The sequence below is a fragment of the Nipponia nippon genome, unplaced genomic scaffold (assembly GCF_047370975.1).
Source record: "Nipponia nippon isolate SJK-2023a ecotype South Korea unplaced genomic scaffold, ASM4737097v1 scaffold_8, whole genome shotgun sequence".
In the NCBI taxonomy this organism is placed as follows: Eukaryota; Metazoa; Chordata; class Aves; order Pelecaniformes; family Threskiornithidae; genus Nipponia; species Nipponia nippon.
In genome coordinates this window covers 52,713,280-52,730,939 of record NW_028262402.1, presented here as the reverse complement: position 1 = coordinate 52,730,939, position 17,660 = coordinate 52,713,280, and the positions used below count along the sequence as shown (strand labels likewise).

The 17,660-nt window shown below is 46.7% G+C and overlaps 1 protein-coding gene across 3 annotated transcripts; it reads right to left on the bottom strand.

Moving 5' to 3' along the window:
* Window positions 1-4,242: 4,242 nt before the first annotated feature.
* Window positions 4,243-14,972, bottom strand: CD180 (CD180 molecule). Of its 3 annotated transcripts, XM_009468068.2 has the most exons (4): window positions 14,859-14,972; window positions 9,609-11,745; window positions 6,794-6,960; window positions 4,243-6,133 (listed from the first exon to the last, which is right to left on the bottom strand). In XM_009468068.2, exons 2-4 carry the CDS (start codon window positions 9,696-9,698, stop codon window positions 4,408-4,410), a joined length of 1,983 nt encoding a protein of 660 aa, XP_009466343.1. In that variant the 5' UTR covers window positions 9,699-11,745; window positions 14,859-14,972; the 3' UTR covers window positions 4,243-4,407. The 3 variants fall into 3 exon arrangements, with proteins under 3 accessions (XP_009466343.1, XP_087598751.1, XP_087598752.1); XM_087742625.1 differs by lacking the exons at window positions 6,794-6,960; window positions 9,609-11,745; XM_087742626.1 differs by lacking the exons at window positions 6,794-6,960; window positions 14,859-14,972 and having other exon boundaries at window positions 9,609-9,691.
* Between the last annotated feature and the right edge of the window lie 2,688 nt (window positions 14,973-17,660).

Below are 17,660 nucleotides of genomic sequence, written 5' to 3'. Positions count from 1 at the left end.
AGGAGAGAGCAGGATCTGGCCGCTCAGGGAAAGGAAATTATACTAGAGTTGAGGATTGACTCTGGATCTAACTGCTCTGCCTGCTGTGCCGTCTGTGGCTGTGGACAGCAGCAGTCACCTCTGAGTGGCGAGAGGCATAGAAACCTGCATGCCCAGAGTGAGTCTTCAGTGTGTTCAGGGCCAGAGGAAAGGGGTGGTGTAAGGGGTTTGTGTTGAGAGAGAAGTTGGGAGAGAAAGGTTACTGCTATTATATATCTAGCATGGCCTATCATCCTCACTTCTACTGTTGTAAGAAGAGACTGCACCTTACCTGGGATGGGAATGCTTTCATCGTCTGAAAGAGAAACATGGCCTCCCTTCTTCAGCACTGAACTCCCCATTTGCTACGTTCCCTTAGACCCCGTGTTTCTCTCTTACGTAGTTTACAAGACTTAGCAGGGATGTCAAGCTTGGATTTGGATGGTATCTCAGATGGCAGCTCAGAAAGAATCAATCACAGGACAGGAAGATACTGGAGAGTATGTGGAGGCATGTCCCAGTTCATGGCTTGGGTTAGCAACAGTTTTTCTTTCTGCTGACTATAGTACTTGATTACCACTGACCAGCTCAATCTCCCAGACATCTGCCAAGGATGGATTTGAATGAACTGACGGTAGGAAGCGATGTTAGACATTACGGTTCAACCTGCAAAGAGCTGGGAGCATCAGGAAGAGTGGAGAAGGCTGCAGAGTAAGAAGAGTAACAACCTAGGTAAGTTCTAGCACACAGCAAGCCCTTCAAAATGCAGGTGTGAATTAGATACAGGGGCAAGAGCATGTCTGAGAGATTCGCTGGAGAAAGATATGGTCTGCTTCCGGGGCAGAAGAATTTCCATTGTATTTGCCAGACGAGGAGGTATGGTATGAGTGAATGGTTGGGAAGGGATCTCACCTGCTCCTTTTCCAGGTACAGACAAGACTAGTGAATGAGAGAAAGTTCTTAAAAGATGCATCATTGACATAAGGATTTTTTTTTTTTTTTTTTTGTCGACAGATTTAGAAATTGGCCTCTTCAACTATCCTGTTCAGAGTAAAATCCTCTTTCAAAAATTGACTTGCATATCTTGTTTAAGCACAGGTGGGGAAAGAAGAACTTGGCTCTGAGTTTTGGTTTGTCCAATTGAAATAAAGATAAGTGCTTACCAGTCTGAAATGTGACTTGATAGCTAAGATCTGCTCAGGTTTCTTCTCTGTGTAAATACTGAAAACAAATTCTATTTTGCAGTTTTGTGTTGTACCATGACTTCAGTGACGTCTGTAGCCCAGGAGCCGGGATGGTGATGAGTTAAATCCTGTTAGGCACCATTCACCTCAGGCAATTCCCTTGTTCTCTGAGTGCTCGCTCGCTCCCCAGCTGTATTTGAAAAAATAATAGATAGAAGGCCTAACTGGAAACCAAGGACTGCATCAGATCAAAGCTTGACTGAGTAAACAAATGCTATAAAGAAAAATAAATCCACTGTCTCTTTCCATTTATATTCTTGCTAAGTAATCCCAGAAGACTAAATCTTTGGACTTCGAAAAGTTGAAATATATAGTCTGGACATTTTAGTGTATTATAGCCATATATAAATTTTTCTTCAGGATAATCAGGCCCTGGATTTAGGATTTGTGTATTCTAAAACATACAGTGTGTGCTGTTCAGCACTGTTGTTTACATGGCATCCTATGAACGGTGTTTTGCAGGCAAGTAAGAAGGCAGAGATGACACTAAAGTAAATCAAAGAGAAAATGACAACAGATGAAGATATGGTCATCAAAAACAAGTTGTGTCGAGGGAAAGGGATGGGTCACAGGAAAATCTGTACTTAATACTCCATGTGCAAATATATATTGCACAGGAACACATTCACCATTTTGCCTTTTCAGCCATCTTTGGGTTTTAACTGACTGAAGTCTACACAATTGTACGCCATGACACTGGGTAGCTTTTCAGAAACCGGTGGTATTTTAATCCTGTGTTCTTCTCTCCAAACAAAGAGGCATTTCAGGAAGCATCAGCCCAACATGCAGTTTTCTCCTCAAGTCATTGATATTTGTGGATCTCCCACAGTTACTACCTGATACTTGCAGGAATTTTTTTTTTGTGCCCATCCCAAGCTCTGAATGGCATCATGCTCCCTTTTAACTTCACTATTTGTCTATCGCTTTCCTGAACCCACAAATTGACGAGGGAAACAATGGAAGAAGCAGGTCTCTTGGATGGTGCACACACTGGCATTCATGCTGGATTGTTAGATAAGGCAATTATCAGGGGTTGCTCATTTAACCACTCAGATTTGCAGAGGGAGAAGAAAATACTTGAACCCTGGGCTGACTTCAGGAGCATCTCTGCCTTGCTCCCAAGGACGAGTCAGGGAGTCCTTGCCTCAGGCAACATGGCTTGCTCAGTGACGTTTCTCTTGTTTAGACCAGTCCTTGCAGAAGGGCTCATCGGACGCCGGCAGCCTGTGCAGCTTTGGTGCTCTGCAGCTGGGCGGTTGGACCACAGTGCCTGCTGACGGGTCAGGAGGAGGTTTCTGTGCAGAGCATGTCAGCAGCCACAGAAACAGGGAATATAGATCAGCAATATGGAGAGCTGTGAGGAGAGGCAACATTCTGGTACCTAAAATCTGGGAGTGTTTATAGGCAACTGGAGAAGAAACATCAAACATCTCTCCTTGGCACGCCCTTAGGCAGCACATGGCTGCAAAGGCAGGGGAAGGAAAAGCTGTGGGGTAAGGCAGGCAGCATATGTGATGTGAAGGCATCTGAAAGCTACAAGAATCCATGTTGTGTTAGTCTGATCTGCTCACAGAGGATAAAAGGGGCTTTTCAAATAAGATAGGTATTTCTTACTGGAGAAGACCAAGCAGAGATTCTTGTCAGCAGTGTCTTCAGAAATGAACAAAAACTTTCTAGTCCAGCAGGGATCTTTGAAATCTTAGCGAGTCAGCATGATATGGAGGAAAATATCAAGGAAATGCCTTTGGGGCAGGAGCTGAAGCTGAATGTGGAGTCCCACATGGAAAGTGTTGAGAGAAATCTCGCCTTCCATGTCTCTGTGAGCAACCACAGCTCCCAGCTTAACACACTGGGGAGCCTTGCTGGGGTAGGGGTGCGTGCCCTGCCATGGAGACAGAGGGGTCTTAACGTCTGAGAAGGTTGTCTCCATACACCAGGGTTAGCCTGTTATTAAAGCACTAGTGCCATAAATCATGCTATGGTAACACAGGGCAGAGGAGCAGGCATAGCAAGCTCCCACCAGACCCTTGGTCAAATGTACATAATCTGTCTTGCCACTGGGTTTATTCACATGTGATGGCAGAAAAAGAGATGTGGTAGTTTAGTAGAAGTAAATAATAACAAGTCTGTCTTTTTTCCTGCCTATCTGTTGCATATCCTGTTGGAGTGAAGGGACTCTGACTTCACTCCAGGGACACAGGCAAGAAGCAATGTGAAGTAGCTGTTGGCACCAGGAGCACCCACAGGATGAAGCTGCTGCTCCCCACTGCGCCATTCCCTTTGCAGTTTTTAGTTTTCTCTCCTGGGCTGCTGCTGGAGGAAACAGTCCACTTTGGGCTGGCCCAGGAAAGTCTCACCGCTGTTGGCATTTGGTTTTTTGCCCCATGCAAGCAAACATAGTGCCAAGCACCTGCAGATTCTTGACCAAATCTACAAGTTTTGTGGTTAAAGCTGAAATTGTTGCTAGTCCCTGCTTACTATGAAGTCTAGTAAATGGTAGAGGAGCAGGGCCTGCCTCAGCAGATGAACAGACAGAGGTTCAATGGCCCAGGAACTTTCTAAGGATGAAAAATATTTTAAAGAAATTGCAGAGATGATACAGGCAGTTTCTGTTGGTCCTGCAGGAGTAGGTCTCATGCGACTATGAATGTTGCACCTGTTCTTCACAGGAAGTTTTTTTTCTTTTTAGCAGAGTGGGGTACACTACTGTCACCTCTTAAACAACATTGTTTTTCAAGGGCATTTGAGAGAGGGTGAGGGTTTGGTTGGTTTGGGTTTTTTTTGTTGGGAGTGGTGGTGGTGGTGGTGGTTTGGTTTTCTGTTTTTTAAAGAGAACAAGGTTTGCATTTTGGCCCTTGGATCTTCCATTTACAGATGTGTTAGCTATAGTAGCTGGGACACCAGGGCTAACACTGAGTTCAGCTGGGATTTCTCTATAACAGAAGTTATTCATGTTCAAGGCTCAGGTCATAGTTTATTTTTCAAGTTCTCAAATAAATGTTTTTCATTATTTTTCTAGAAGTTATAATACAAACGGAAAGGGTATTACAAAAGTTAAGAAAATACAGGTCACAAACAAAACCAGTAAGTTGTCTTTCATCTTGATACAATTGCTGTACATCTTTTCTGTATCTCCATCATAAACTTATATTTGTTGGTAATTTCGCTTGAAATAGCGAGCACCCCAAATGAAGATGGCACCACAGGATAAAATACCCAGGATAACTGCAACGATTCCTGATGTGTTGATCCCACAGGAGAGTGAGACGGTGGCCAGCTGAGCCCCAGCTAGCGATTTGGGTTCAGAGCATCTTGTTCCTTCAGGGTCTTCAATTTTATCCAGATTCTGCTTGTACCAGGAGACGAAACCAATATTGGAGCAGGTGCAGGTCAGAGGGTTGTAACTTAAATTGATTACGCAGTGGCCAGCTAGGGACACTAGCTTGTCACGTGGTACAATATGGATCCTGTTGTGGGCAAAGTTGAGATAGATGCTCTTGAGGTTTGAAAATGCATCTGTGCTGAATGCAGTAAGTTTGTTGTGGCTCAGATCAACATGCCGTAATTTCTTGAGGTTGTGAAAGGCTTGTCTGCCTATTGCTGTCAGTTCACAGGATGACAAAATTAGCACCTCTAAGTTGGATAGCTGTTGGAACAGTTCGTCCTTTAGCATGATCCCTGACTCAAAGTTATTTTGACTAAGGTCCAAGAGCATGAGGTTTTCCAGGCCTTGAAAGAGATGCTGAATGCTAGTATTAATGTGGGAGGAGGAAAGATTCAGCACTTGCAAGAGATGCAAATTTCGGAAAGGACCCTGTGAAGTGTTGATATGAAGAGGTGTGAAAGCTAGGTCCAGCAGCTCCAGGTTAGCACCATCCTTAATGAGCATGCCTTGGAGGTGGAGCTTTATGTTGTGGCTCAGATTCAGGTACTGAAGACTGCTCAAACCGCTCAGGGCTTCATTACAGCAGTCAAAGCTTTCAATATGACTCTTACTTAAATCGAGATGTTGAAGCTTTTCCAGTTTCTCCAAACAGCCAGAGCCCAGATGCAGGACCTGCAAGTTCCCCTTGATGTAGAGGTGGGTGAGGGAGGGGAAGGCAGCAGAGCTGATGTTGCAGAGGTGCTCAAAGGAGTTTGCGTTGAGAACTAACTCCACTAGCAAGTTCATGCCGCTGATGCCGGGGGGCAATGCGCTGATGTGTGTTTGAGTTAGGTCCAGCTTTCGGAGCATGGTCAAGCACTGAAACATGTCAGCATTTAGGTTTCTGAAGTGCCGTAGCTGCAGATAGAGATCCTTGACAAAGATATTACAGAGGCCTTGTAAAACATTTGGGCTTATGTAGGGCTCCTTTTCCATACCATGAAATGTTCCCAGCCAAAGGGTCTGGGCTGTGGAATTCTGTATCCCTGCCAGGACCCCAGGGATGTCAGCACAGCCCCCGAAGTCCAAACTGTAGAAATGGGACTGGAAAGCTCCAGGTTCAATGCATGTAATGTCATTGCCTTTAAAGATGAGAGTTATATTATTGGTCTTCTGCAGAACACGGACATCTTCTGCTGTGATTGCTCTTATGTTGTTCATTTGAAAGTCAAGGTATTTGAGGTTTTGAGTGGGGAAGTTGGGAGGAAGCTGCAGCGAAGAGATGTGGTTGCTTCCCAAGATGAGGGTATCCAAGCTGTCCAGATTTGTCATTGGAATAAAGGACATACTGGTTATTCCTGTCTGCGTTAAGACAAGCTGCTTCAGGGACTGTGGGCCAGTGAATGCTGTGTCAGACAGAAACATGAGCAGGTTTCCAGTCAGCACGATTGTCTTCAGCTGCTTGTTGTTGTGAAAGGCACCATCATACACCCAGTTGATCTGACACCTTGAGAAAGCAACAGAAACCAGCATCAGTGTCCTGTCTCGCAAAACTCTCCCGGTATATGGGGTAACCCAAACTGCACTTCATATCTGTAAGAACTCATGATCAGTGGCCTTCACCAGGATAAAAGTGTCTGTCTTTTCCAGTGATGCTTGCCTGGTATTTATAAGCTCACATTGAAAAACAGGGTCCTGATGAGAAGAAAAAAATGCCCTGAAATGATGGGTGTGTGGAAGCATTTGTAGAAGTCACGGAGACATGAAGTTTTTAGTGTCTGGCTTAATAAAATGAAAATCTCTTTTCCTATAGAAAAAGCTGGGCATTTACAAGGACCAAACCTGTCTTTCTTTAGGGTTTAGGGAACAATATAGAATAGTGAACTAAAAAATTGCTTTAGTGACTTTGCTGTCTTAGCAGCAGTAATATGTGGAAAATGCATATTTCACCCACTGTCCTGCAAATGATTGTCACCAGAGGAGAAGCCTAGATATTGCCCAAGTGTATCAATCTCTGCTTAGCAAAATACTTCACAGCTGTCTGCAAGTGCTACTGGTGGTTCCCCTGTGAAGGCAGGGAGATGCTCCTCTGGTGTGCTCCAGAAGGCACCTTCGGGCAGGGGGTTTGACCAACCTGATGTGCAGAAGTGAGGACACTTTCCCATACCTTGTTAAGTCCAAGTAGAGAAGAGACTTCAGCTCTGAGAAAGTTGAATTCTGGAGAGAAGGGAGCACGTTGAAGCTGAAGTCGAGGATTTCAGTTGTGACAGGTAGTTTTTCAGGAATCTCCCTCAGTCCTAAACCTTCACAGCTATAGCTTTTATTTACTGTAATCTGTGGAAAATATATAGTGAAACTGCAAGAGGTATGTGCTGTGAATATAAATAGGAAACTATAGCACTTCAAAAAAACAAACAGAATTTTGACTTATTTAAAAACAGCAGCCAGAACCCTAGGAAGCCTTAGTGCAGGCTTGCAATGCACAAACCTGGGATTTTGTGGAGTGTGTTTTTAAAACAAATGCCTTGAATCTTTCTTGTACTAATTTGAAGTATGTCTTGTCTGTAGTACTTTCTTATCAAAGTTAGCATATATGAGGATTGTTTACTCTTCTGGATGAATTATTAAGCGCTAAGAAAGAATCCCCACAAGGTAGTTTTAAATTCTGAATTTCATGAGTCTTGTAACAAAGCTTATTCTAAGAGAAGTCTTGAGAAAACCTTGCAAAGAGGAGGTAAAAAAGAGCAGGTCTGGGAATGAGAAGGAACATATCCAAATTAATTGGATCTGAACTACAGTTACATGTTGCAGCGACAGGATGACGGGAAGATTTAGCTCAGGCTAGACAAAGATGATATCTGATATGCTGAGTCTTTAAAATTTCTATGAAGGCTTTTCAGTTTAACTGAAAAGAAATTGATCTGTTATGTAGCGAAGTCATCTCTGTGGATACTAGGGAAATTCATTAAACATGCTTGACCTGCCTTTGCCTGGTGATTGCATGAAAGCCCACCAGAGCCTGGAACTATGGCATGCAGGGAAATGCCACCCTGGAATAGCTTACCGCAGCTGCTCAAGGCAGTGGAGATGCTCAGAGCATCACATTTGTCCCAGCCGCCAAGCCGCAATGGGGAGCACGGGTGCAGCCAACGCAGTGCCACCCTCCTCCTCGCCCAGTCCTGCTCTCAGAGAAAGCCCTGGGTGGTTACAGGGCCAGCCTGGGAAGGTCAGGGTCCCTGGGGTCGTGTGGGAGCTGCAGCTTTGGCAATATCCTGCCAGGCAGCTCGGAGCTGTTCTGCTTGCAGGGAAGTAAATGCACGTATTGCACAGTTGGCCATTCTGACCATTTTAATGAGATTCAAAGCTATTTTATATTAGCCCAAAGAAAGCAAGCACAGGCGGTGGGATGTCCAGTGAGAAATGCATTGGAGCCTGGAGTTCATGACAAGCAGAGGACAGTGCAGATGTGCGCCCTGTGGGGTGGCAGCATGTGGCTCACCAGGGTTTTGTTGAGGCGCACATGTGTGGACCCTGGGGAATGGTGCACGAGGTTCAGATCTTTCCATGGGACTGAGTGAGACCAAACCACGTCTCTGCCTGTCTGTGGCTTAGCAGAAGCAGGCAGGCAGTGGAGGCACTTGGTAACTTCACTGGAGGGGAAAGAGCAGTATTTGTTGCAAGCCACAAGCTGGACATGGCAAACAATTCCTTCCTTTCCCGTAGGCACAAGCCCCATAACTGGTAGAGCCAGGAGGGAGTGGAAAGGGACTGTCACAGCAAAATGCCCACGCAGGTGGGGAGTGCGGCTCCTCTGCCATCCTTCCCCTCAGCATGCTGGGGCCTGGCTGGAGCTCAGCACTAGGGGGACGGCACCGGGTCCAGCACCAGCAGGGTGGGATGAGACAGTGCTGCCCATCTCTGGGCACCTGGCATGGCCTGGGGGGCAGCAAGCCAGCCCGGTACCGGCCATAGCACAGGGACTTGGCTCCAGCCTAGAAGCACTGAAATAATGCAGCACTGGTAACTATAGAAATGGCAAAATGTAGACTTAGAAAAGCCGATGCTTTCAATACTGATAAGCAAAGAAGAACCTGTGGAGCTGACTGCCATGTCATGCTGTTTAGACACATAAAAAATGTTTAGCTGTCACTATAAATGAAAACAGTGTCTATGTTTAACCATTCAAATAAATTAGTGAGTAAGCTCTCTCTGTATGCTTTGGGGCACGGAGCAGCTCCCACAGGGAGCTGAGGAGCAACCATCCCTTGGGGGATCCCAGTGTGCAACCTGGAGTGCTGGGGGATTTGTACATTTAATTCAGTGAGGAACTTCCTGTTGGCCCTAAAGGTGTGCTGCATAGGGCTGGGTTTCCACGGTGCTTCCTCCCTGAATCAAAATCCTTACTTTTTTTTCCTTGTCTCCCACTTTAAAAAAATAAAATAAAAATCTTATAGGTCAGCCTTTTCCACTGCCCCTGGAAAAACCCTGGTACTTTCTTCCTATTTGCATGTGGTATCACACGTTGACCAAATGACAAATAGAGACACCATCATCCCACCACTGTGTACAAATTCCTGTATGGAGAGCACAAGCATAAGACAAAAATCCTTATATCTGTCCCCTGTCTAGCTCTGGTACCTGCTAAACACCCCTGTGAAACTTTGTCATCCTTCCAGCTCTCTGGGAGGTGAAGCATGGTGCTGGTTTGACAGGCTCCTGAAGTCCCCAGCAGCAGCAGGAGGGAGCATGAGGGTGCACGGATGCACGAGTGTGAGGAGGAGGAGGAGGGACAGTGAGTGATGTCCCTGAGCACATCTCAAGACACCTGCCTTATTTCTCCAGTAAAGGCCTTCAGATCCCCCTGAGAGAAACCCCTTGGGAACTGAAAACAGCTGGAGATCAGCAGGTAAGTATTCACCAGAGATCGATCCTCTACACATGCAGCTCCTGTATCTCAAGAGGGACCGGCGGCTCTCACTCACCTCTGTGCACATTGTCTCTGTGGCGCTGGAGGCTTCGCAGCTAACGCAGGCGAACGTTGTGAAAATCAAAAAGTATAAATCACAGGCCATTACGGAGTGAGGCGGATTGTTAAAATGGATGATCTTGTGCTATCTTCCCTTAACGAAAGGATCACAAACTGGGCAAGTCAGCTAGAAAGGCGGTCATAAGGAAATTAAATGCTCACTGAACCTCCTGTGTTCAGTGTGAGCAAAACAGTAGTTTTGGAGTGAAAGAGGAACTTCCCTGCTTTAAATATAGTCAAATGACTGCGCACTGATACTTTTCTGGGGCAGAACAGATTTTTGTAAAAAATTGAAAGTGAGGGAAATTGGCCTTTATGCTTATGTAGAGTGAAATGTCTCCACTAAGTACAGGGGAGTTAGTTCAGCGTGAAATAGGAGGTAGAGCAAGCAAAGGGCAGATGAGACTGCAGTGTCTCACCAAAGGGGAATTTAATGCAATGGAAAGTTTGAGTCAAACAAAATTTGGTGCATTGCTTGTGAAAGTCGCAAGAACTTGTAAAACAACTGAAATACGGGCACAAGATCTGTGCCTATATTGCTGCAAAAAGGATCATGATGCTGAAACGTGCTTCTCTTGTTAGAAAGAGTAAAGCTGAAAAGCAATAGTGCAATCTGAAAATTAACTCTTTTCCTCTTGTATTTAGATCACAGGTAATGACTGGTTTTCTAAAGGGGGACAATATTTCTAACCATCTCTATGATGGGCATGTGTGTGGCAACTGCAGGCGGGAGTGTCTGGTCCTCACTGCCTGGAACAGCACTAAGCACTGGCTCTAGCCAACCAGCTCAACCTGCCCTTTTTTTCCCCTTTGTTAAGTGGCTGAGATATTAGCTTGATAACTTCGTTTTCAGCAGGCTTAACTGGCACTCTTTCTTCACCAGCTAGTAGAGAGAGGCATGATGAAAACATACTGAGCTCGGCAAACGTGCCCCAGCACAATGCGGGGAGGCTGGGTGGGCTGAACCACAGAGCCAATCCAGCCCTGATAACTCAATCAGTGAAGCTTCAAGCAATCAAGATGCCATCTGGAGAGCATCAGTCTCGACACCCAGGAAGATGGAGACATCTGGCGCCAAGGACATGCACAAAATCAATGGCTCCGCCTCTGAAATAGTGTGTGAAGGCCACAGCTGCACTGGTAGCTGGAGTTGATGTGTCTGTCAGATTTTACCTGAGCCATGCTGTGCTCATCCCTGCAGGTGGCTGGGGACAGGGGAGCAAACAATGTGGTGGGAGCAAAGCTTAAAATGCAGTGCAGAGCTGACTCCGTTTTGCATCTTTGCTTAAGCCTCTCCGATGGGCTGTTGTGGCTGGTGGGCACAGAGAGGCCATGGCACCGGTGCCCTGCTGCTGTATTTGTCTGCAGCTAGGATCTGTGCTGATCTCTTTCAGCTGTTTTTTTTTCTCTCCTCCTTAATTTGTAAAATTTAAAAGAAAATAACTTATCTGAATGGCAAGCTAAAAAGCTCACTCCGTATCCCACTAACAGCTCTGCCTCCTTCCCAGCCAGCTCCGTGTTTGCTGGAAATCCTGCTCCCCCTGCAGCTGGTAGCAACAATTTCAGAGGAATTTGTTGTTTGGGATGTTTGCTCCTTGTTTATTTGCTGTTTTCCATGCTAAGGCTCAAAGGCTAAGGCTCGGGGTGTCCCTACCTTCCCCACTGTACTTTCCTGGCTGGCAGCAGCTTGGACTTGCACTTGCACCCTGTGTCTTGTTTTTGGCAGGCTACGAGCCCTGGTGGCACGGATACTTCCTCAAACCACCCGCGCCAGAAACCTTGAACTTAAGATGAATGTGTTGTTTTGAAGAAAAGTCCTTTAAATCAGGAGGGGATATCAGCGGAAGCTAATCCTGCCTCTTCCTGCAGTGCAAGTATATTCCTATGTGTCGTGGAATTTACATGTAACATAAAGGGGTATAAATAACTCCAGAGATTTTTTTGGGGGGACAACAGTTTTTTGAGGAAACAAGAAGCTTTATGATGCAAATATTGAATTCCAAGGCCTACCTCAATTTTGGGTAATGAAGAATTCATTCTGAAATTGGTGTCGGGTAACTGAAGTTCTTCTCATCCATGTGCACAAGCAGTTGCTGAGCTTAGTGAAAATGACTAATGAGTAGAGGTATCTGAATTATTCATTATGTGTGCCTATCTGATTAATTTAGCTCCTTGTGCTCAAAGGAGTGAATGGGGAGGGATAAGAGTTTATGGCAGTAACTAGCAGGAGGGGATTTTGGTGCTGGCAGGGAGCTTTACTGTGGGTGCCCACCGTGGGCTCAGGCTCAGCCAGGCTGCAGCCCCTCTGTGACCACGGTGGCGGCACCCTCAGCTGTTGCAAACCGATTCACCTCCCGCCTTAAACAGGGGAAGCGCTCCTTTTCTGCATGTTTTCTGCTTTTAATGATGGTGTTTGCTGTTCCCAAGTGCTGGCGGATCATCACCACATTCAGGGGGGCTGTCAGACCATGGGGGTCGCTAGGAGAGTGCCCTTGAGAGTATTTTTCTTTTCATAATATTACTTTCTATGAGCTTGGCCGAAACTCTTCCCGCTTTGGTGATGGAAATTTAAGAGTGTGTGAACAGCAGTGGTAATAACTGGCTTTAATGCGATGGTGCTTGTCACTGAGCACTCGTGAGATGCTGAATGCTGCTGAGGGCCAAGTAAGTTGCTCTCTCCGCACTGCCTCTCTGGCACCATGCCACCCCACAAACAAGTCACACTGCCCTGCAATCAAGAAGTTCCCTGGAGAGGGCTGTACATCACTCCAGACGTTCTCCATTTTAAACTGATTTCTGAGCTAGACAGGAGGAACAGCCCACGAAGCTCACCAAAACTCAGTGAGTCACCCATGGTGTGCATCCATGGGTGGTGGCCCTTCCCCCACTTAAAAACCACCATCAACGCTGTGTTGGTCCTAGTGGGAACCACAATGGTGAAGTGCTGGCGTGTTCCTCAGCCCAGCCAAGTGGCACAGATGTAGGCATCATGTGGGCTGTTGGCACGATGCTGAAGTCACAGGGTGCCAGTTCCCACCCCTGCTGCAGAAAGGTGGGTCCCATTTCTGGGTGGGATCCTGGGTCCTGCAGAAGCATCTCTGCCTGGGCAGGAGGATGGCTGGTCGGGTTGAGGGGAAATCCTGTTTAGTGTCAAATCCTCTTGGCTGGCCCTGTGCCTGGCCTGGCCCTTGTGTCAGGAAAGGCTCCTGGTGAGAGCGCTGAGCACAGCACCTCCAAAAAACCTGGACCACAAGGGGTGCCGCAGGTGGGATGAATGTGGGAAATGGCTCCTCTTCCAGGGTTGCCTTGGAAAAAAATGTGTAATGAGTGTAGGGGTAAGTGGGAATCAATCTAAGAAATTAAAAAAAAAAAAAAGAAAAAAGTCAAAAGAGTTGTGTATGTATATTAAACAGACTTTAGCACCCTCAGAATTCCTCTAAGATGTTAATTCTCTCTTATTTAAGAGATGAATCATGTCAATCTCTGGGTCTTCTGTAGCTCTGAAGAAGAAGGGATTGGCAACCCAGCTCAGCAGGGCTTCCAAAATACCTCTCTTTACAGGATCAAAGGAGCAAAATAATTTTCAGGCATTTCCTTCAAGTATGGATTTAATTATTTTCCTTGTTTGTTGTTTTCTTTGGTACCACAAACAAGAGATAGGAACCCAAATGATTGCTTTAAATGCTAGATGTTAAGAACTTGGACTGGGGTTGCCTTGAGACAGTGGGATTTGGGCTGTGACCGTTCTCCCGCTGTGGCTGCATGGTGCTGCGAGAGCAGAAACAGCAGAGGGGGAGGACAGGGACCACCTGCACTGTCCTGCCACAAACCTGCATTGTCCAGCAGGAAAACCTGCACGGGCTCTGCTCGTGGTGCAGGAGGTGCTGCGGGCTCAGCCTGTGCTCTGAGGAAATGCCTGGAGAAAAAGGTGATGCAGCAAGAGCATAAGTCACCTGCAGGGAGAAAAAGCTGCCATAAAAAATGTCAGACTTTACCAGGCTTTATGTGAAACCCCTCTGCTTCATGCTGCAGCAATTGATCTTTCTGACACCCTAAACGAGGGCAGGAGGCATCAGCCAGATGTGCTCTGCAGCCCACACTCTCAGTGCGTGTGCAATGTCGCTTCACCTGCCCTCGGGGATGGTGAGGACACAAGAAGCACAGGGCTGTGCCTGCAATGCCCTCCCCAGCTGGGCACCAGGTGCATGTTTTCAGCAGCTGGGAGCCAGGCTGCAGCATCCCCCTGTCCCAGGGATTCCTCTTCCTCTGCTTTGCTGCTGCTCCTTGGAGGAGGACCAAACCAACAGCTTCTGTCCTCTGGCATTGATGGTTAAGGTTAATGCTGAAAGCACGCCACAGCTTCAATCCGAAATTTCCATGACTTGGGCAAACCACCTGCACAGGTAGTGACCTAGATGCCCCTTGAAAAAGAGAGAGGATGTGACCAGGGATGTGAGCACTGCATATAGAAATACCCCAACCAAATAAAGTCAGCGCTCCTCTGGACACCTGTCAGCTGACGATCGCGGCTTGCTAGAGGCCAGGGGGACACCGGGCTTCCTGGCCCCCACGCCTGCATCCTGCGCCCTGCCTGCAGGCCAGGAAGCTGGGTTAGCCACGGCTGGGGCATGCCAAGCCATGTGAAGTCCTACCAAACACAAACCAAAAATAGTCAGGACAAAGGCACTATGTGGGAAGGAAATTGCTGATGGGAGCTAGCAATTGTTTAATTACTGATGTCCTGTACATCCGTGTTTCATCTGCAAAGGGGGATGCCTCCTATACTCTCTCTGCAGATACTGTTTCTGTATAGCTACTGTTGTTGTGTTATCCTCCTTGAGTAACTTGTGATTCTTCAAAAATTCAGATGTTTTGAGGATCTCAGTGCTGGAGCCCCCTGTTACTCTGTGAAACAGCTGTAAGACTTTTCCCTACCTCAAAAATGCAGGCTCTGTTCCCTGCTAACCAAGCAAAATACCCAGTATTCTCGCTCCCTATGGGTTGTATCAGTACTATAAAGCCAAGATAAAATGCAAATTTCAATAATTAGTAACAAGCTGTTCTTCCTCTGTCCGAACAATACAGAATCTGACAAACTGGGCTGCACAAGTCTTCCACACTAGATTTTAGACTGATGAGAGAGAAACCTGGTTGTATCTGTAAGTCTAACTTGAGTAGCAAGCAAAAAATCAGAATTAAAACCCACCTGAGCTTTCCATTTCCTCAGCTGGTCTTTATTGGGTGTAGCTTGGTGCGGCTTTGGGGAAAGGGAGCTTCCCAGCCTTTGCATGGCAAGGCTGGACTGATCCCTGGGAGTTGCATTTTTGTTGGGTTTGCTTTGCTTTGGCTGGCCACAGATATTAACCTTGCAATGAGAGGAAACTAGTCAGAGATAAAGAAAAAGAGCCAAACTGAGGGAGCCAGTGTGAGTTCAGGCTATTTAAAGAACTTTTGGCACAGAGGCTTTGAAATTACAAAAGAGTATCTTAAAGGGAAGTCCTGTTGCTAAGCGACATTTATTGCCATGTATAGAGCTCCAGAAAGAGAGGAGACAAACCTCTCCCCCCACTTCCAAGTAAGAAAAGCTGGTAAGGACCCATAGCTGGGTCCAAAGTGGGTTGGAAGTGTCCCAAGCCACATCCCAGCTGAGAGAGGGTTTCCATGACCCTTTGGTGCAGGGTGGCCACCGGTGAGACCGTGTGGGCAGGTAAGAGCAGCCCTTGCTCCTCCACCTGGGGGTTTTGAGAGTGCTGAAACGCAGCAGCAGGCATCACCTCTGGTCAGAGTTGGTGGGAAAAATGAGAGAAACCCAAAACTGCTGTGATGAGGGAAAAAAAAAACATAGGTTGTGCTCAGCCAGATGGCTTGGGAACTTGAAATGATGTCTCCGCACAGTTTTGACTGCTTCAATTCACTTCTCGAGTTTCTTTCCTCTTTCTCCCCCATTCATGTTAACAAATTCTTATCTGGTCATTTTGCACTGATGGTCTTTGCCTGATAAGCATCCTTGCAACTGCTAGGTAATGTCCTATGCTGGTTATGACTGCACGTAAGGTAACAAGGTACAATGCATGCTGCTCCAGTCAGGAATATGTTGATGGCCTAAATATATTTGCCGCAGGGTAATGTTTGTTCACCATGCTTCAGAGACATAGCTCTGAAGTCCCTACCCTCGCAGCGATCTTGCCTTTCTTGCCAAACGTGAATCCTTGACTGATCTGGTTTGCTGATGGGAGAACAAACCAACCCCACTGCTAAAATTCAGGGGTTTGTTCTTAGTGTGGCTGCTGGGAGCTGAGGCTGCAGTTGGGTGCTGCTAATAAGCTGTTTCTATTGGATGGATTTGAAAGGGGAAGTTCTTACCACCCAGCCGGACTAACGATGTGGAAATGAGGCGAGCAGTCCTGTATGTGCAGGGCGATCTCTCAGCAGTCCTTGCTGAAGCTGTGCCTCCTCTGCCTGCTGGCCTCGGCAGATACCAGTGACCTGGAGACACAGGTCACTTCTTCCATCACATATTCACTCCAGAAATCCCACGTGCTCTAACATCTTTCACATGTGTTTTTATATATATATATATATATATTGAATACCTAGTCCCTATTTGCAAAGGTATGTGCAAGGAGAAGAATTTGCCAAAGGTTTAGACTTCATGAGTTTGTCAGATCTGGGTCAGGGCCAGGCTGGCTTACTCCTCAGCTCCCTGAAAGATCGCTGGAGAAATGTCCTACAGTATAGCCAGGGGTAACTGTCTGCAGATCAGTGAATAATCTTTTGAAAGTGTTTCAGTCGGCAACTCGGTATTTGGCAAGGTTTCATTGCCATCAGAGAAAGCACATCAGAGCTTCGCATTGTGGCTTGGTGTTAATTCTTTGCATATTGCCATCCCTCCAAAATATCAGTTGCTTTCGTATTAAAGCCATAAGCAAGCAATAGCCTTCTCTTCCTTTTTGCAATAACTGTAAAAAAAGCAGTGAAATGCCCAAGAGACCGTACCACAGTGGTCTACACTCCCCTGGGGTGGCTGGGAGCAGCTGAACAGCCACCCAGCTGAACCATTCAGCCCATAGTGGGGAAGGCCTGGGATGGCTAATCTCCCTAGCCCAAAAGGAAGGGAGCAGCAGTGGGTCGCACAGCTCATTCCCGCGGCCGCGCTCCATCCTCCCACAGGCAATGACGAAGTTTTCCTGGGATGGTGTTGGCCGATAGTCAGCACTTCCTCTGGCATGGGGGCCCGTTGCCTAATCACGCTTGCCATCGACTATAGGCTTTCTCCTCTTGATGTAGCTATATGTTCCTTGCCCTAATTTAACTCATTGCTTATTTTGCTGTTGGCTGTTCAGAACAATTGGCCCTTTCCTCCGCCTAACATCCTCTGCAGCATCCTCAGGCTGTTGGTGCTACAGCCCCCATTCCCTCCACTGCGTTGCTTTGCTGCCCCTTCGGCTCCAATGGCTGTTGGTCAGGGCCATCATCTCCAGCTCATGGAGACAAAACCATGTTTGAAGAAGTGTTCCCAGCAGGTGTGTGAATTGTAGTTTGTCACGCTGCTGTTCTGATCCAAGCTGCGCTGCCTGGGGGCAGAGACACACATCCGTCAGTCTGCAGTGCACCACGGAATGTATGTATTCCCTAGATCACAGAAGAGTGGGCCTTAAAGAAACACAAGGGGTTAGGCACTGGCCCTACATTTTAATAAACAAAGACCCAGTTCCTGAAATTGTGCTGATGTGACAGAAATAGCAGTGTCTTTCAATATGCTGCTGTTTGTGAGTGGTAAGCCTGGCCTGGCCAGGGTTTGCCTGGCCTGATTAAATGACGCAGGCTGGGCAGGGGGCAATAGTACTGTAAAAACGGTCTTTTTTACACATGAGCAGAAATAAGTCTTTGGAGGAGGATGGTGGGGTGAACAATGGCAGAAAGTGAAATTCCTGTGATCCAGATGAGATTTCCAAAATGCACCTCCCATATTATCCTTTTATTCAGTTTTACCACTTGTCTCTTCTGG